The 19601-nt window shown below is 51.4% G+C and overlaps 2 protein-coding genes across 3 annotated transcripts in view; one reads left to right on the forward strand and one right to left on the reverse strand.

Moving 5' to 3' along the window:
• Plekhm2 (pleckstrin homology and RUN domain containing M2) overlaps window positions 1–14160 on the reverse strand; it is a 36566-nt gene extending 22406 nt beyond the window's left edge. For both annotated transcript variants that reach the window (XM_046468924.1, XM_046468923.1), the window contains exon 1: window positions 14046–14160. In XM_046468924.1, the coding sequence (XP_046324880.1) occupies window positions 14046–14105 (60 nt within the window). In that variant the 5' untranslated portion in view covers window positions 14106–14160. The remainder of the gene's footprint in view (window positions 1–14045) is intronic.
• Window positions 14104–15027, forward strand: LOC124109851 (basic proline-rich protein-like). The gene has a single exon (XM_046468705.1). The coding sequence runs from the start codon at window positions 14104–14106 to the stop codon at window positions 15025–15027; it is 924 nt and encodes a 307-aa protein (XP_046324661.1).
• Window positions 15028–19601: the final 4574 nt, after the last annotated feature.

Here is a 19601-nt window from a genome sequence, read left to right on the forward strand (position 1 = left end):
ATCTGCTGGGTAGAATTTGGCAGCGGGGGCAAGCACCCTTGGGACAGGTTGGGCTGGGGAGGTGTCTCTTGCTCAAAATTCAGTTCAGCAGTGGCCAGAGAGGGTGGCTCAAGCCTGCAGAGTCAAGTCATCCAGGTCAAAAATATAACTGAAGGGCTGGGGTTGTAGTTCAGTGACAGAGCACTTGCCTAGCACATGTGAGGCCCTGGGTTTGATCCTCAGCACCGCATAAAAATAAATAAATATGTGTCCATCTATAACTAAAAAAAATTTTTTTTAATTACTGAGCACCTACTTCATGTACATCAGGTAGTATTCCTTTTATTTATTTACTTCGCAGTACTAGGGATTGAACCCAGGGGCCTTCTGCCACTAAACTACTACACCTACATCCCTAAAGCTGCTTCTTCTTCTTCTTCTTCTTTTTCTTTTTTTTTAAACAGGGTCTCACTAAGTTGCCCAGCTAGGCATGAACTTGCAGTTCTGCCTCAGTCCTCGGAGTAGCTGGGATTACACATGTATGCCACTGTGCCCAGTAGATACTATTCTTTTACAAAGTCCTTAAGTCCTTATAAAACTTACATTCTGGTGGCAGAGATAAACTATGTGCAAATATATAAAATAGCATCCGGGAACCATAAGTGCTATTTAAAAAGAAAAGGCAGGGCTAGGCACAGAGGGGCACACCTGTCATCCCAGCTACTGACGAAGCAGGAGGATTGCAAATTCAAGGCCAGCAGGATAAATTACCGAGGCTCTGGCTCTAAATAAAAAAATAAAAAGGGCCAGAAACAGTTCCGTGGTAGAGAGCATGCCTAACATGCACAAAGCTGTTACCATGCACAAAGTTCGATCCCCAGAACCAAACAACCCAACAAAAACAGAGGCAGGGTATGCAGGCCAGGCGCGGTGGCACACGCCTCTAATCCCAGTGACTCAGAAGGCTGAGACAGGACGATCAAAAGTCCAAGGCAGCCTTAACAACTTAGGGACACCCTGTCCCTAAAATAAAATGGAGCTAAGGTTGTGGCTCTGGGATGGAGCTAAGGTTGTGGCTCTGGGATGGAGCTAAGGTTGTGGCTCTGCGGTGTAGCACGTGCCTAGCACGTGCAAGGCCCTGGGGTTCAACCCTCAGCACCACATAAAAACAAATTAAAAAAATAAAATAAAGGTATTGTGTCCAACCACAACTAAAAAATTAATATTTAAAAAAAAAGAAGGGGCTGGGGCTGGGGCTGTGGCTGTCGCTCAGTGGTAGAGGACCCTGGGTTCTATCCCTGTACAGCAAAACAAAACAAACTGAGCTGGAGAAGGTGCCCCCGAGGGCAGGGCTGTGGAGGTTTCTGGGGGCAGAGTACCCCAGTTAGGGAACAGCAGCCGCAGCAACTGAGGACCATTAGAAAGGGAGATGCTGGGAAACTTGATGAAGGAAACCTGGGTGAGGGGGCAGGACACAGAGAGGGAGGGTGGGAAGCGTGAGGGGACCTGCTTAACAAGCAAGCATGTCCAGAAACAGCCTTAATGAATGAAGCAATTGGAGCTGAAAAACTCAGCAGAAATTTGATGATATTAAGGAAAATTTTTTTATTTTTTGTACCAAGAGGTGCTATAAACTGGCCTACAGCCACACACCTTTTCCTTTTTTTTTTTTTTTTTACAATTTTGAGACAGGGTCTCGATAAGTTGCTGAGGCTGGCCTTGAACTTGTGATCCTCCTGCCTCAGCCTCCTGAATGAATCACTGGGATGACAGGTGTGTGCCATGGTGCCTGGCCAACTTTTTAAAGATGTAAAGGTGGTATTGGGTTATATGAGAAAAGAGTCCTCATCTTGGAGCAATAGATACTGAAGTATTTTTGGATGTCTGGAATCTGTTTCAAAATAATGGAGGGATGCGGGCATAGCTGAGGCAAGACTTTCCATGAGATGATGAGAGAGGTGGGAAGAGGAGGGGGAAGAGGGAGGAGAGGGAGGAGAGGGAGGGAGCTGCAAGGAGGGAAGGAGAGAACAAAGGAGCACGTGACAGGAGAGCAAATACGGAAAACTCCTTGGACCAGTTTTGCCAAAAGGGTGTTGGGAGAACAAGAACGGGTGGAGTCAGCCAGAGAGTTCCTTCCAGAACAGGAAAGAGGAGAGGGGCTCCCCTGTCCCGGGGAGGTGGCCACAGACGTGAGCCAGAGGCAGGTGGGCTGGTTCTCCTGACCAAGGGAGGATAAAAAAGTTCTCATCAGAAGAAAATCTAGAAACAAGCAAGGTCAGTTGAGGGTGCAGAGGCCACTCATTCTTACAGTGCCCTTTAGAACTATGCTCCCCAAGGTCCGGGAGCGGCCTGGCCTCCATCTCAAACACCCAGGATGGGCTAAGTGACTCTTCTGTCTGGTTTTTGGGGGGACTCAGGCACCAGGCCTGGGGACAGCTGGTTCAGCTCATCCCAGAGCCCTTCCCAGCCAGGGGGTGGGTGCTCCCTGAGCCCCCTGGGCAGACTGGCCATCAGGAGACTAAGCCAGACCCCGTGGCTTCGGGGAAATGTGGGCGGCACTCTCCAGCAAGCCAAGAATGCCTGACGCAGAGCCTTTTAATCAGGGTTGGTCCCACTCTGCTCTGGGCTGCCCTTGTTTTGTCTCTTTCGTAGACACACAAACACAAAACACTATAAGTGCCATAGCTAGTACCAAGCAGCCCTTCCAGATTGTTCTATAATAGGTAACTCAAAGGCAGCTGTGAAAGATTATAAATGGGCAAATGAAAAGATGGTTACAGCCGGGCACAGAGGCACACACCTCTAATTCCAGTTCCTTGGGAGGCTGAAGCAGGAGGACCACAAGTTCAAGGCCAGCCTGGGCAACTTAGCAAGACTCTGTCTCAAAAGCAAAAAGGGCCGGGAATGAAAATAAGTAGAGCACCCCTTAAACCAGTCCCCTGAGCTGGGGAAAAAAAAGAAGAAGAAGAAAGTAAGGAAGAAAAGATGGTGACCTCCTTTCTCTCTCCCAAGTCAGTCAAGCCACAGGATTTGATGCTGCCAGCCCAACAGATGGGAGATCTGGATCCAACTCTGCCACTGACTCCCAGGCTATCCTGGGAAGGAGGAGGGGTAACACCTCTATATTTATAGAGGACAAAATCCTGCTCCAACAACATCAGGAAGCTCTGCAGGGCTGAGAGCGGGCTGCACGCACGGGTGCTCTACCTGGTGACCACTACAGGCTCCTCCGCGACCCCAGCCATGCCTGTCCCTGCTTACCCACAGAACGCAGGCCTATGGCTGTAGGAAAAACTCAGCCTGGCGCCACCTGAGGCATGCTCTCATGGGGGAGATCACCAGGTAACAGCAGCCTCCCTACTAGCTCCAAGGAGACCAATCGTATTTAGATGACAGCAAGTTTAGGACAGCCTCAGCAGTTGAGGTCTAGGAGACAGAAATCCAAGAGCAGGAAAGACCCCAACCAAAGGGCTGCTTCCTCACCTCAAACTGTCCCAAGAATTAAATCAGCCATGCACAGTGGCACACACCTGTAATCCTACTCGGGAGGCAGAGGCAGGAAGATTCCAAGTTCAAGGCCACACTGGGCAACTTTGGCTCAACTGAACCTTACAGACAGACTGTAGCAAAGACCCCCAGGTCCCCTTAGTCTACAAGGCCTGTCCTGAGACCCTGCAGGAGCACTGTGGGTGAGGACAAGCCTCGGGAGAAGTGACAGGTGCAGCCAGCCTTGTGTTTTGGAGTCCTACTCCAGCATGGCCACTGATTGGGCAAACCGTCCCCAGATCTTCTGGGACATTCTTCCTCTCCAGGGCAGGTCCCCAGAGGAAAGGCAGAGTTCAGGCCACTTGTACCATTTACTACCTCATAAGTTGGGGTACCCCTAAGCCTTGATGCATGGACTCCTCAGTGAGGGACCCCAAGAGGACTAGTGGGGATCATGGCAGCTGGACAAGGGCTGCTGTGGTCAGAGCTACCTACTGTTCCCTTGGGGAGGCCACTGTGACACCTCACCCACGCCCTACCTTGCATCAGCCCTATGGGCCAGCCTCAGGCAGATCTGAAGGGAAAGGCCAGCGCTCTTGATCTATCCCCTCAGAAATAAACAAGCAGACAAGCCAATAAATGCTTTCGTCTTAGCCAGGCTTCTTAAGAGCAATGCCTGTTACACCCCCCAGGCCTGGATCCCCACTGCCAACAGCATGTCTATGGAGGATCTAGCAGCGTCCAAGGCGAGGCCGGAGCTGGCTGGAGAGCCCTTAGTTTTTAGCAGCAGTTTCCCAGGACTCAGTGAGAACCTCCGTGCAGGAAGCGTGAAGGGAGCCAGAGACTGGGGCGGGGTGTCCGTGAATGGAACTGACTGCTGAACCTGCTGGAAAGGCAGAAATAATCGCTCAGCCAGAGCCTCCCATTTTAGGAGGGAGACTGGGGCTCAGGCTTTACCCAGTGTCCCTCTGCTTCCTGCAGTCTCGGCCAGATGCCCTCCAGGAGAAGGCCAGTGCTGGAGGCGGCCACCCACCTGGGTGAAACAGCTGTTGAGCCGGGGTGGGGCTGGGTGTACCTGCCCAAACCCTCAGAAAGTGCTCCTCCCTGCACCCTCCCCAGGAGGGCAGAGCGCGGGGCACTGGGCCATCCCAGGGCTTCAGTGACTGAACGGAATGGGGAGGTAGGGGCTGGGCAGGAACACTCTAGCTGCTTCTTCCTAGATAGCGTGAGGGTGTCAGCAGGGGTTCCGGTTGCTGGTGACTGCTGCTCCACCAACCCAGGCAACCGTGATGCTTCTGCCTTACTCTAGTGATTATAGAATCCCTAACCCGAGATCCCACCCCTTCTTAGCCAGGAAATGACAACCAACCACAGGACAGCGGACTATGGGGCAGAAGAACTCAGAGCCCTCCCTGCATAAGAACCAGAGGTCCTTGATTTGGAGAAGATGGTCCTCTAAATGGGCATGAAAAACCATGTCCTTCAGCTGAGGTCCCTGGGGGATGGCCAAGCCCCTGCCCAGGAAGGACCTGCGCCAGGCCGTGGGGACTGGCTTGGACTGGCTGGATCCCTCCCCCAGCAGAGCTGTCACAAAGGGTTGGCCTGCCATGGCCCGCACTGCTTCACAAGCAAGACTGGTGAAACTGAGGCTTCTTAGCTACTTATTTGCCACCAAATACAGCACCAGCTCCACATTTTCCTTCTCGATCTCCCAAATCGCTGCTGCTGGTCCCTTTGCTGGAGACCTGTAGGTGCTCTGCTCTGACAGCTCTGCTGAAAGCAAAAGGCAGGTAGGGAATCATTAGTGGGTTTCCTTTTCCTGCGCTTCCTTTGGGGCGCAGGAAGGATGATGGCCAAGAAGGCCAGATCTCTCGGTACTGCAGTTTGTACAGTTAAATGCTCCTCCCTTCTGGAAGGAGAGAGCACAAGCCTCAAGGCACTGTGACCGCTCTGCTCTGGAACCTGGGACCAAGGATGTCTCTCAGAGTGGGCAGAACATGGCGAGGCTCTGCCAAGAGGTTCCTAGGCAAACACCAGAGGCCCAGAAGCCACGCTGGCCTGGAAGCCACGGGCAGGCCTGGCGCCACCCCGTTCTCCCACTGCGGGGCTGGAGGCGGGCGTCTGCAGGAGCCCTGCCTGGGGTTCTGAGCACCCCATGCTCAGGCCTGCTCACGCCCTGACGGGAAGAGGGCAGTTTCTCAAAGCCTCATTAGAGCCAGGCCTGTGGAGCCTGGAGCCGGCTGGCTCTGGGTTGTCTTTCACTTCCCCTTTCCTGGGGCTGCGCCTGTGCAAGACCACTCAAGCAATCCCACCCAGACACCACTGGGGTGCTGGAGGAAAACAGTCCCCAGAGTCCCTGTCTAATCACATGGCGGGGACCCCGATTTCCCTCCAAGGCCTGAGCAGGGTAATCAGCTACCCCAGGGTGAGGAAGCATGGGGGAGGGGGGACTTCACAGATCACAATCCATGGTTGGTCGGTTGGTTGGGTTTTCTCTAGGGATTGAAGCCAGGCGCTCTGCCACTGAGCTCCTCCTTGGTCCTTTTCATTTTGAATTAGGGCCTCACTAAATTGCTGTGGCTGGCCTTGAACTGGCCATCCTCCTGCCTCACCCCATCCCCTATAATCCCAGCGACTTGGGAGGCTGAGGCAGGAGGATTGCAAGTTGTTTGAAGCCAGCCTGGGCAACCTGGCAAGACTGTCTCAAAATAAATTTTAAAAATTAAAAGGGTTGGAGGGCTGGGGTTGTAGCTTGGGGCAGAGTGCTTGCCTAGCATGTGTGAGGCCCTGGGTTTGATCCTCAGCACCACATAAAAATAAATAGAGACATTTTGTCCAACTACTACTAAAAAAAATTTAAAAAAAATAAAATGAAGGCATGCTGTCCATCAAAATTTTTTTTTAAAAAAGGGGCGGGGGTCGGAGGGCTTGGGCTGTAGCTCAGTGGCAGAGCGCATGCCTAGCATGTGTGAGGCACTGGGTTCTATTCTCAGCACCACATATAAATAAATAAAATAAAGGTCCATCAACAACTAAAAATATATTTTAAAAAAGCGGGACAGGGAGTTGGAGATGCAGCTCAGTGTAGAGTGCCTGGTGGTCAAACATCATCAAAAGACACAAAAACAAAGAGCAAGAGCCAAAAAAACTGCCTCTCATCTCGGCGGCACCCCTGCAGGCCTTCTGACTTTGGACAAGTGGCTTCTCCACTTCGACTGTGTGTCGACAGGCAGCAGAGCCATTACCATGCCCTCCTGTCCTCCCACAGCACTGGGCTGTGGAGATTCTATTGGTCGCCACAGTTCCCGGGGAGCGGGATGATAGGAAACGAATACCTCCTCGTCACTTCTATAATGAGAGCAAGGGGAGATGATAAGTCACAATACACAGATGGCGAAGCTGCTCTGGTGGCGAGAGAGGAGACACTCTCACACCCCGAGTTGTTGTATGACCAATGGATCAGTGGCCCCAACTTTCAGTTCCAGCCTAAAGGACTCTCCCAGAAACTGTCCCGATTCTCTGGCCTCAGATGGAAGCTCTAGGGTGTCCCCTCAAGCCAGCAGCAGGGAGAACTGTCTGGAGAGCTCACCCAAACTGGCCAGCGCCACCACCTGGCCCTCCAGGAGGCCAGCTCTCCGCTCCACCCGGCAGGGCAGGGCTCCAGATGCCACTGAGAGAGCCTCTTCACGGGCAGCGAGGCCACCTGTTCCCCTTGCACACGAGGGCACTGCCAGCTCTGGTGGCAACATGCCCTTCCCATGGTGGTGATCCTGAGGCCCAGACGTCACCAGATTCCTGGGGGAAGAATGACCCACCCGGGATCCCGAGGTACCTGCCGAAGCAATGCCAGCCTTCTCCCCTCAGCACACCTCTGATCCCTAGCCCCTCCTCCTGCCCTCCTATTTTTCCAGCACTGGGGACTGAACCACTGACCGCGTGCTCAGGCTTCTGTATTTTATTTTGAGTCAGGGTCTCGCTAAGCTGCCCAGGCTGACCTTGAACTCCTGGCTTAGCGCCTGAGTACCTTGCGCCACAGCGCCACCCAGCCCCTCCCTGCCTTGGCATTAAAACCTGCCCTGACCTCTCCAGGTCAGGTCTCCAGGCCAATGGCTCCGCAAGCTGGCATGGGATTTTCACGTTTTCAGTGAAATTCTCTTCACACTGGGTTCTAGCTGGAGAATCTGGAGGAAGACTCACAGGAATAGCCTGCTCCACTGGACACTCTGGGGTGTGATATGTGACTCCAGAGTGACCACACTCAGCCTTGGTCCTCCCACTTGAATGTGACCTGCTTCTCTCTAGCCCCAGATGCAGGTGAGCTTCTGCCGCGTTCAAGACCTCACAAGGCCTTCGGATCTGGAAGGGCCTAAGCTAGGGCCACACCACGGAGACAGGCCTGGGAATGCTTGAGCCGGGCTGGAAGGACGGTAGTGACAAGCTTCCAAGAGAAACCTGACGCCAGAGAAGCATTTCAGAAAAGGAGAACCAAATCCAAACCAAGCCAATGGGCGGGGCTCAGAAAAAAAAAGTCCTCGCTTCTCCACCAGCGTCTATTCCTGGGCCGGGCGGGTGACCTGGATTGGCGCTCTCTGCCCACACTGGGGGCCCCTGGTTCCTCCTGGCCTCTATTATGCAAGGCCAGGAGCAAAGCTATGCAAGGCCAGGATCCAGGGAAGAGGAAGCAGGGAAGAGGGCCCTCCTTATAAAATGCTTGGGTAGTATTATTTTATTTACATCTTTGCCCTGGAGATTCGGGTCCTTGGGGACTTCCAGAACAATTTCCCTTGAAGCCAGTGAGAACAACACTATTGATCTAAACCCACACATACCTAGCAACCCTCTCCAGGAACGAGCTGATTTAAAGTACTGCAGACCCAGCTCTCGGGGACAAGGAGAGGGAGGAAAGGCCCTGCCCTCAGATCTTCACCGACGGACCAGGATGGCCAACAGCTGCGGCCAGTCACTGCTGTCCCCGGATTCCAGACTGACAAGGAGCCCCCTGCTCCATGTGGCACGTCTGCCGGAAATAGAGCCTAAGGTACCTGACCCAGGAGGACCTGAACAAGTCACTTCTGGTTAACCACCGCAGGACTCATTTCTCCTGCTTAAGGGGGAGGGGAACAGGGGCGGTTCCTATTCATTCTAGGTGCTTCTGAGCTGGGTTTTTTTTTTTTTTTGCTGTTGTTTTTGTTCTTTGATACTAGGGATTGAACCCAGGAGCCCCCAACCACGGAGTCACATCCCAACCCTTTTTATATTTTATTTTGAGGCAGGCTCTCCCTGAGTTGCTTAGGAACTTGCTAATTTGCTGGGGCTGGCTCTGAACTCGCCATCCTCCTGCCTCAGCCTCCTGAGCCTCTGGGATGACAGGCGTGGCCACCTCACTACCTGTTTTCTTAGGTAATGTCCCTTCTCTGCACCTGACCAAGGTTCCTTGGGAAGGCAATGTCACTGGTTTGGGGAGTGCTCCCTGGTCACCTCCTCCACAGACTTCCCTGCCCATGCCCTGTCACAAGGTCTGTGTGACGCCTGTGTATGGCCACAGTCTGAAATCCTGTTTGTCCATCCCTTCATTTATTTCTCAGCTCCTACTAGAATGTCACTTCCATGAAGGCAGAGACCTTATCTGCCTCCACAGCGAGTTCCCTGGGGCCTAGAACACAGGGACAGAGGGAAGGAGCTCAGCAGTGTTTTAAATAACTGAACACACGACCATGGGACAGAACTCAGTGTCCACGTCCACTCCACAAGCCTGATATGAAATGCGACAGATCAGGTCAACCACAAGCCAGAAGGTGACTCTGCGCCCGCCTCAGTGAGGACTTTTTTGGGTGCACACGTGTGTAAATAAAAATACCTAAAAATACCGCCTGTGGGCCAAAACAGCATGAGGCCTACTTTGGTAAATAAAGGTTTACTGGAACTCAGCCACGCCCTGCATGCCGGTTGCTTTTGAGTTCCAAGGGCAGAAGAGAGGAGATGGTTCAACAAAGACCCCATGTCCCCAAATATTTACCATCTGGTCTTTCAAGAAAAAGCTTATAGGAAGCATAGTGTGGGGCTGGGGCTCAGGGGGAGAGCACTTGCCTAGCATGTAGGAGGCCCTGGGTTAATTCTCAGCACTGCGTGTAAATAAATAAAATAAAGGTCCATTGACAACTGAAAAAAAGTATTAAAAAAAAAAAAAAAAAGCATAGTGTGACACACACGGAAAACTGCTCCCAAGTCATAATGGTGGCTTCCTTTGGTTTAGGCCTCACAGTGCACAGGCGCCGGCTGGGTGCTGAGTACCACAGGCAACTGAATTCTCCTTAGAACACCAGTAGGTTCTGGCTGTCACCAGCCAGGACTGACACAGTCAATGACAAACCCGGACTCCAGGCCCGAGAACCTCTGAAGCCTGTGTCTCAGCTTCTAGGCTGGATGGCTCCCCAGAGAGCACCTTCTGGCCCCACCCAGCAGGATCCCCTGCACACTCCTCACTGTCCCCAGAAGACCACCTGGAGGGCTCCACGTCCTTGGGATGCTCCTTCTAGTTTGGATGCCTGCTTCTTTTCCTTCTCTAAATTCTACCAATTTATCAGGACTTGGTGAAGCTTTCCTTCTCTGAGGGCTTCTCCTTGCCCTAGCTATTTTATTTATTTAGTTATTTTTTTTTTTAGTTGTAGATGGACACAATATCTTTATTTTTTTATGTGGTGCTGAGGATCGAACCCAGTGCCTTACACATTCCAGGCAACTCAACCACTGAGCTACAGCCCCAGCCCCTTATTTAGTTATTTTTAATTTGTGGTTCTGGGGACTGAACCCAGGGGTGCTTTACCGCTGAGCTACATCTCTGGCCCTTTTTTAAAGTTTTTGAGACAAGGTCTTGCTAAATTTCCCAGGCTGGCCTCAAACTTAGGATCTTTCTGCCTCAGACCCCCGAGTCCCTGGGATTACAGGCAATGTGCCACCACCCCCAGAACCCTAATTATGTTTAAAATTTCCCCCCCAAACTGTTAGAGGGCCAAGGCTGCTTCTTACAGCAGATCATTTGCTTAAACTGCATGTGTACTTAACAGACTCACTCCTCAAAAACAGGACAAAACTCAAAACTGAAAACCACTGCCTTCCCTTCCCTGGAGATGATGCTGTTTAGTAGAACCACCTGCCATCCAAAATGCCAACACGCAGGGCACGGTGAAGCACCCTGTAATCCCAGAGACTCAGGAGGAGGATCGCAAGTTCAAGGCCAGCCTTAGCAACTTAGGGAGACCCTGCCTCAAAATAAAAATAAATAAAAGGGCTGGGGATATAACTCAGGGGTAAAGCGCCCCTGGGTTCAATCCCGGGTACCAAAAGTTAATAAATTATTAATAATATCAAATAAAGAAACAAAAGAAACAAAATGCCAACATCCTGCTAGGATGCTTCTCTATTAACAACTCAGCAACCACAGGCTTTGTTAGCCTCTGCTACTCGCTCCCTGCCCAGAACCGTGGAACCATGGGGTTTGTTCCGTCCTGCTGACCGTCTGACTCTAATAGCCCCCAAATCCTATCTCCATCCAAGAACACAGTTCCCTGAGATTCAGGTAGGATAACAGCTATGTCACCTCTTGGGTGCTAGAGTATGTGCTGCTCATCACAAAATCTAGGTGTGACAACAGTGGAACTCATCTGGGCACAACGGCACACGACTATAACCCCAGCAACTTGGGGTTGTCTCCAAATAAAAATGGGCTGGGGATGTAGTTCAATGGTAAAGCATTCCTGGGTTAAATCCCCAGTACCAACACTACTACTACTACCAACTACTACTGATAGTAATAATAAGACTACTGATAATAAGATAAGAAGAAGGAAGGAAGGAAGGAAGGAAGGAAGGAAGGAAGGAGGGAAGGAGGGAGGGAGGGAGGGAGGGAGGGAGGGAGGGAGGGAGAGAGGGAGGGGGAAGGAAGGGAGGGAGGGAGGGAAAATTGCTGAACTCAACTGCTTGGGGTGGGGGAGCACTTGAGGACACAGCTTCTTGGGGTGGAGGGACTTCTGGGACCATGGTCACATTGTTTCTAGTCCTAGGGGTCAGATATGTGAGTGTGAGAACATACTAAGCTGTTCTTTTAGGCTCTCTGTACTTCTCTATATGTACTTTTCTTTCTTTTTTTTTTAATATTTATTCTTAAGTTTTAGGTGGATACAATATCTTTATTTTACATTTATGTGGTGCTGAGGATCGAACCCAGTGCCTTGTGCATGCTAGGCCAGCACTCTACCACTGAGCCACAACCCCAGCCCCCATATGTACTTTACAATAAAAAGTTTGAAAATGGCCAGGCATGGTGGCGCATGCCTGTAATCCTAGTGACTCAGGAGGCTGAGGCAGGAGGATCGTGGGTTCAAACCCAGCCTCAGCAGCTTAGCAGGTTCTCAGCAACTCAGAGAAACCCTGTCTCTAATAAATATAAAAAAGGGCTGGGGATGTGGCTTGGTGGTTAAGCACCCCTGGGTTTAATCCCTGGCACCAAAAAAAAAAAAAAGTTCGAAAATACTCTGTAAACACAGTAATACACAGCACACCTTTCTTTTTTTTTTTTTTTTTTTTTCTTTTTCTGTGGTGCTGGGGATTGAACCCCCGGCAGGCCTTGCTCATGCTAAGCAAGTGCTCTACCACTGAGTTATATCCCCAGCCCCAACACAACATTTTTTTTTTTGCAGAAATACACATCTCATTTTCTTCCTGCAACATCCTTTAAAAAGAAGCAGTAATGTACTCCCAGTTTGAGAGGCTGAGGCAGGAGACTCAAAAGTTCAAGGCCAATCTCATCAATTTAGCAAGACCCTCAGCAATTTAATGAGACCTTGTTTCAAAATAAAACAAAAAGGGCTGGGGATGTGGCTCAGTGGTAGAGGGCCCCTGGGTTCCATCCTCAGTACCAAAGACAAACAAACAACAACAAAAACCCCGTAAGACCATTTTACTGGTGGCAGGAGTGGAACAAAGGCAAAGCAACTCTCAGGGTGCTGTATGACAAATTCAGGTAAGACTGGTATTCGAGGACAAATCTGACCTGCAGACTGCTAGCCTGCGATGTCTGTTGCTGTAGCTGAACTGATTCCCATTAGAAGCAGATACCCTGATTCAGAAAACCACACACACTTCAGGATGCAGGAATCCTATGGCAGTTGTCTGAAACAAGCACACAGAGGAAGTGCTACCAAGTACAAATGGGTTACATAACAATCTGGAGGGCGAGAGGCGCCTGGCCCACCTCAGACCTTGAAGATGCAGAGCTGGTTCTACCACCAACAGAAAAGTACCAGCACCATGCTAGACGCTCTCATACTTCTATTAAATCTTCACAACAACTAATTTTATTCCTCTGTTAACAGATGAGAAACTGAGACAGGGAGAGGTTAAGGTTATGGGTTACTAATTGTCAGGGTGAGGATTCAATTCCCCAGGAGAAGGACTCTAGAATTCTTGTTCTCAACTGTGATGCTAGACAGGCCTTGAGTTGGGATGCACCCAGGGAAGAGTTTCCAGTTTCTATTGAGCAACTTATATTTTCTGGGATGCATTACAGCTCAATAAAATGTGCCTGGACAAACACATAATTTCTAAGCATCTTGACAAAGCACACCCAACTCCTTCACGAACAATAGCTGGATGTACAGAGTGGATCTCTGCCTTCAAATGATCCATGTTTTACATGGTTGGTGCCCATGTCTACCACCTCTCTGTCTAGGACTTCCCCAAGTTTTTTTTTTTTTTTGAAGTTTAAAAACAAAATTGTTGGCCTTCCTAGAGCCATAGTTGGCCCAGATTAGACTGGAAAGCTCGGCAGTCTTTTCTGTTGTGACAGATGCACTGCTTGTGCTGTATATGTGTAATAAGAGTTGCAATACATTCCGCTGTCATTTATTTTTTTTAAATCAATAATAATAATTTAAAAAAAGATGCTCTGCTTTTTAACAAAGTCCTTGCTCCTCCTGCACGCCTCCCAGTGAGCAAGACGAACCGAGACCCCATTGCATTCTCAAAGCTCAGGACAACAAAATAAAAGTTCATTGGACCGCCCGTGTCACATCCCGATGGGCTTTTTGCAAGATTATTTGGGGTCTACTTTTCTTTTTAAGCCACACTCGTCTTTAGGAAGGGTAAAACTGCTGGCCCGGGTCACTTTCTGAGGAATGTCAGTGGGATAGAGCAGTTATTCACACACAGGGTGGTTTCACGAGTCCCCTTGTCTGGTTCCCTGAAGTGATGAAATAACCTAGTGAGTCTTGTCCCCACCAGGTCGTCCCCAGCTCCCAGATTCGGGGCTGACCAGGTGACCCAGGGATCAGTCATAAACAGGGGACATCCACTCCGGCCGCCCCGAGGGTCGCAGGATGAACTCCACCTTCTTTCCTGGGATGGCCACCGACGCGTGCCCTTGACAGGTGCTCCGCAGCACCTGGCCCCGCCGAGAGGCCCTGGCTGGACCGGCCCGGGGTGCGGGGACCCGCCGCCGGTGCAGGGACGCGACGCGGCGGCTCAGGCTCCGTGACTCCGAGGCCGCCGCCCCAGCCCTGCGGCCCGGCGGCGGCCGCGCTCACCTTCTTCACCGACAGCGAGATGTTCTCCAGGATCCGGTCCTTCACCTCCCGCGGCTCCATGGCGCCGGCGCCGCCGCCGCCGCCCCGCCGCCGCTTCCCGCGCCGCGGGCCCGGGGCTGCCGCCAACCGCTGCCGCCGGCCGTGCGGGGGCTCCGTCGTGCCGGCCGCGGGGCCCGGCGCCCGCCGCCCGGCCCTCGCCTCGCCCGGGCCCTCGCTCCGCCGCGGCCCGGCGGCTCCCGAGCGGCCGGCGGGGAAGGAGGCCGCGGGCGGTGCGCGGTGGCGGCGGCGGCGGCGGCAGGAACTGATGTCAGGCGGGGCGGCGCCAGGGCGGGCGGCGGCGCACGCGGGCCTGCCGACGGCGGCGGACCCCGGCCCGGACCCACCGCGGCCCAGGGACCCCGCCCACACCCCCACCTGGGCCCCAGACCCGCCTGTGCCCAGGACCCCACCTACAGACCCACCTGGGCCCAGGGACCCCACTTACAGACCCAACTGGGCCCAGGGACCCCCACCCCAGACCCGCCTGGGCCCAGGGACCCCGCCTACAGACCCACCTGGGCCCCAGACCCGCCTGAGCCCAAGGACCCCTCCTGGGCCCAGCGACCCCCACCTACAGACCCGCCTGGACCCAGGACCCCACCTACAGACCCACCTGGGCTCAGGGACCCCCACCTACAGACCCACCTGGGCCCAGGGACCCCTTCACACAGACCTGCCTGTGCCCAGGGACCCCCACCTACAGATCCACCAGGGTCCCAGACTCAGCCTACAGACCCACCTGGGCCCCAGACCCACCTGTGTCCAGGGACTCCCACCTAAAGACCTAACTGTGCCCTGGGATCCCCACCTAGAGACCTTCCTGGGTCCCAGACCCACCTGTGCCCAGGGACCCCTGCCTACAAACCCACCTGGGCCTGGGACCCCAGCCCAGAGATCTACCTCTGCCTACAGACCATCTGGGAGCCCAAGACCCCAGCCATAGACCCTCCTAGCAGCCCTGGACCCTGGGCCCCAGACCCACCTGGGCCCCAGACCCACCTTGCAGGTGAACCCTGCCCACAGACCACCTGTCCCAGGACCCCTCAGCCAGCAGACCCCACCAAAGTCCCCCTGGGCCTCCTCAGTGCTCAGACCCAGGCCACTGGGACCCCTCAGCCAGCAGACAAAGGCCCTAGCACACTACCTTGGCCCTGCCTCCAGAACCCAGGCTACCTGGGCCCCATCAGGTGGCCACTTCCCAGTCGCTCATGCTCAAGGAGAGCCCTAACCTTCAAGTTGCTCCAGGTTCCTGGTGACCCTCTCCACCTCCAAAATACACCCTCTTAACTTCCCCTTCAGGTCTAAGGCCCTTCCTACCCAGATCCCACTTTTTCAGACCCACTATCTGGAGAGCCTCCGCTCCCGCATCCCCACCTCCATCCCATCCCCAAATTCACCAAATCTACACTTAGGAATTCTCAGTCTCCTACCTGGCTCAGTTCTCTCATTTGGTTCCCAAATAGATTTGTCCTCACACATTCATTAGTCTCTTCTTGAATTCTTAGCCCAGTTCTGAGATCTGGCTCCCCAGTCTTTCCTTGTCCCTTCTCAGGCTGTCTTATCCCTACAAGTTACCCCAGCAAACATCTGAAACTCCCACAGGTCATCCAAGAGGGGCCCCGCCCCACATACATGCAAAAGATTCCCCATTTCTTAGTTTTCCAAGGAAGAAACCCAAAGTGGTGATGGTTTGTTTTTGTGAGACTGGGGGTTGAACCCAGGTTTTTATTTTGTAACAGGCTCTCACTAAGTTGCTTAGGGCTTTGCTAAAGTGCTGATGCTGGCCTTGAATTTGTGATCCTCCTGCCTCAGCCCTGAGTCACTGGTATTGCAGGCTTGTGCCACCTCACCTGGCAGTTATTTTGTTTTTATGTGACTGGAGAAGGGGACAAAATAAGCTTGGGAAAAGGAAAGAGAAGCTCTTCTTAGGAAGCTGGGATTGCTGCATTCATTACCACTTCTGGGCGAGGACAGAGTTGCCAATACCACCAGTGATGAGGGCCGGCGTGCGCCAAGTACACTGGGCTCCCATCGCCTCCTGTGGCCCCTCTTGTACAGATGAAGAAGTTGAGGGCCGGGAGTTAAGTCATTTGCCTGCAATCATACCACAGTTGGTGGAGCCCAGACAGCAACCCAGGCATTGGCTCCAGAAAACATTCCTCTGCTTTTCTGGGCCTTTACATTTTTACAGACTATTCTAGGAGGCAGCCCTGGGGGCTCAGGCTAACCTTTATAGAAAGAATCAAAGTCTCTATAGTAACAAAATTACTTATTCTTGTGTAAGAATAAGTAATTCTTAGGGCTGGGATATAGCTCCATTAGTAGAGTGCTTGCCTCCCATGCACAAGGCCCTGGGTTTGATCCCCAGCACCAAAATAATAATAATAATAATTCTTCAGACTGAATTCAGGAAAATAAAAGATGGCTCTGTGGAGCTGGGCAGAAGGCAGAATAAGGACAGGTGGAAATTGAGGCTGTAGTTCCTAGGTAGGCAGAGGAAAGATTGAGGGCAAAAGACAAGTTACTTTGAATGACAAAAGAAGTCACCAGGTGTCTAAAGGTGTTTGTGGCAAGGAGAAGGGAAGTGTACTTCCCTTCCCTCTCTTTCCTGGCTGGGCCTTCACATCCCACTCTGCCAGATGCAGTAGCCCTGGCTCATGAGGACCCACTCAGCCCAAAGTCGAAGCAAGCTTTGTGATCCTTCTCTGCTGTGAATCAAGCCACCTTCTGCCAAGCAAAACATTCCTGTGATTGGCTGTCTGTGGCAGATTCAATAGGTATTTTTTATTTCTTGGTTATATACCTGGGGTTTCTACCTGGTCTCTGTGCCACCACACCCAGAGGGAGTGACATCTCTGCCATATTGTTTTCATCTGCATACATTGGGAGATGGTCCCATTCAATTTTCTTTTTGGGGGGAAGTGGGTACTAGAGATTGAACTCGGGGACACTTATTTTATTTAGAGACAGGAACTCACTGAGTTGCTTAACACCTCACTTTTGCTGATGTTGGCTTTGAACTCGCCATCTTCCTGCCTCAGCCTCCAAAGATGCTGGGATTACAGGTGTGTGCCACTGAACCCAGCTCCCCATTCAACTTTTAACAACATTGGGAGGGGGCTGGGGCTGTAGCTCAGTGGTAGAGTGCCTGCCTTGCATGTGTGAAGTACTGGGTTCAATCCTCAGCACCACATAAAAATAAATAAAGATATTATGGCCATCTACAATTAAAAACCAAACCAAAACAAAACAAAAAACCACAACATTGGGAGGAACATGCAGTCTCCTTGCCTCCAGGGTCTCTAAGGTTTGCACAGGTATGTGAGTGTGTGGCAGAAGAGAAGCACATTTTAGTCCGACAGACTTCTTGCAGGGAAGGAAAAGAGGCCAAGTTTGCCTTCATATGCAGATAATTGTTCCATGTATAGAGTTCAGACGTCTACTCGGGATCCATCCTGTTTGTCACAAAGAGGGCAACTGAAAAGCACAAGGTGCCTATCCGCCCTGTGCTGGGAGTCACTTAGCCTTCAACTTGAAGCCCATTCATTTCTTGCACAAGAGTTCACCAGTCACATGGGACGCGCATGAGACTCTGAGTCAAAGGCATCAAGAATCAAAAGCTTCTGCTGATTCATGACAGGGCCTCAGGCAAGTCACCGGCAGTAGTTCCCAAATCAGTGACACAGAAAAATGATTTTGTTCTTGTTTATTCTTGTTTTTGTTTTTTGTTTTTAAATATTGTCTTCCCCAAGTCACATAGTGCTAAATGCCATCAGGTGAGGAAAGACCCCAGAGAGGGGCACTGGGTCTCTTTATTCTTCTTTTCAAAGATGTATGTGTACTACCTCAGAGAAGGAAAAATAGGGGAAGAAAATTATGGCAGCTTCATCCTGCCACACCCCTAAAAAGTCATTGGACAGCATTGTTTTTTTTAAATGGGGGTGACCAGGGTGTAATTTGGTGGTAGAGTTTTGTCTAGGGTGTGTGAGGCCTTGGGTTCCATCTCCAGTAACCAAAAAAAAAAAAAAACCCACGGAGGAAAGGAACTGATTCCTCCCTTTTCTCGCAACTCAAGGCAAATATATATTTGTGTTTGTAGAGGAAGGAGGGAACACAGACTTGGGAAGCTGTTTCATCCCCACTGGAGAGAAGACAAGGGGGGCTGGTTGTTATAACCACAGCCATCTGAGGTCTCAAACCTCATCCCCAGCACCTGAGCGCAGACACTCTACGGTAAACCAAAGCAAGACTGTTGGAATCTAGGCTATTTTACTTTATCTAATTTTTGGTACTGGGGATTGAACTCAAGGCTGCTTAATCAGTAAGCCACATCCCCAGCCCTTTTTATTTTTTTAAATCTGAAGACAGGGTCTCACAAACTCTTCTAATTTCCTCCTGAGTTACGAGGATTTCAGGTGTGTGCCACACCCAGCCCTTTATATTTTTTTATTTTGAGACAGAGTCTCACCATGTTGCTGAAGCTGGCCTTGCACTTTTGATCCTCCTGCCTCAGTCTCCTGAACAGCTGGAATTACAGGTGTGCGCCATCACATTGGGCTTGGCCATTGCATTTTAAATGGTTAAACATCCAGTTCTGCTGGACACAATGGCGCACACCTGTAATCCCAGCGGCTCAAGAGGCTGAGGAGGGAGGATAGCAAGTTCAAAGGACAGCCTCAGCAATTTAGCGAGGCTCTAATCAACTCAGCGAGACTCTGTCTCTAAATAAAATACAAAATAGTGTTGGGGATGCGGCTCAGTGGTCAAGTGCCCCTGAGAGTGCCCCTGAGTTCAATCCCTGGCACCAAATAAATAAATAAATGCCCAGGTCTTTCCCATCTTCATCTAGTCAGCATGATGAGCTGCTAAAAATTGGGACATCAGCTGTCCCGATAACTTCCTGTCACAGAATTTGGAATAAAAGCCATGCTTGCACTGGGGGTGGCAACTTTAGAATTAGTAATAATTTTTTTTAAGAGAGAGGAGAGAGAGAGAGAGATGGGGAGAGAGAGAGAGAGAATTTTTAAATATTTATTTCTTTTAGTTATTGGTGGACACAACATCTTTGTTTGTATGTGGTGCTGAGGATCGAACCCGGGCCACACCCATGCCAGGCGAGTGCGCTACCGCTTGAGCCACATCCCCAGCCCGAGAATTAGTAATGATTTTTAAAAACCCTGTTGGGCGCTGTGGTGCATGCCAGATATTTGGGCAGCTGAGGCAGGGTTTAAGTCCCAGAGCAGACTCAGCAATTTAGAGAGGCCTGGTCTCAAAATAAAAAACAAAAAGGACTAGGGACAAGGGTCAGTGGTAGAGTGTTTGCCCAGCCTGCCTGGGGCCCTGGGTTCAACTCAAAAGAGAGAGTCGGGCCTCTTTATTCCTTCTGCCTAACCTAATATACCCTAAGCCCTCACTTGGCAGGAGCCTGCCCATCAGTCATCGCTCAATTTAAACTTTATCTCCTCAGAAGACTTGTTTCTTGGTGACCTTGAGTCCCTCCCTAAGTCCCCCTTTCCA

The sequence above is a fragment of the Marmota monax genome, unplaced genomic scaffold (assembly GCF_021218885.2).
Source record: "Marmota monax isolate L192 unplaced genomic scaffold, Marmota_monax_Labrador192_F-V1.1 WCK01_AAM20220418_F8-fsc00008, whole genome shotgun sequence".
Lineage (NCBI taxonomy): Eukaryota > Metazoa > Chordata > Mammalia > Rodentia > Sciuridae > Marmota > Marmota monax.

What these genes read in the sequence shown, in the direction of transcription:
- LOC124109851 (XM_046468705.1), top strand. Translation starts at nt 14,104, where the DNA reads ATGGCGCCGGCGCCGCCGCCGCCGCCCCGCCGCCGCTTCCCGCGCCGC.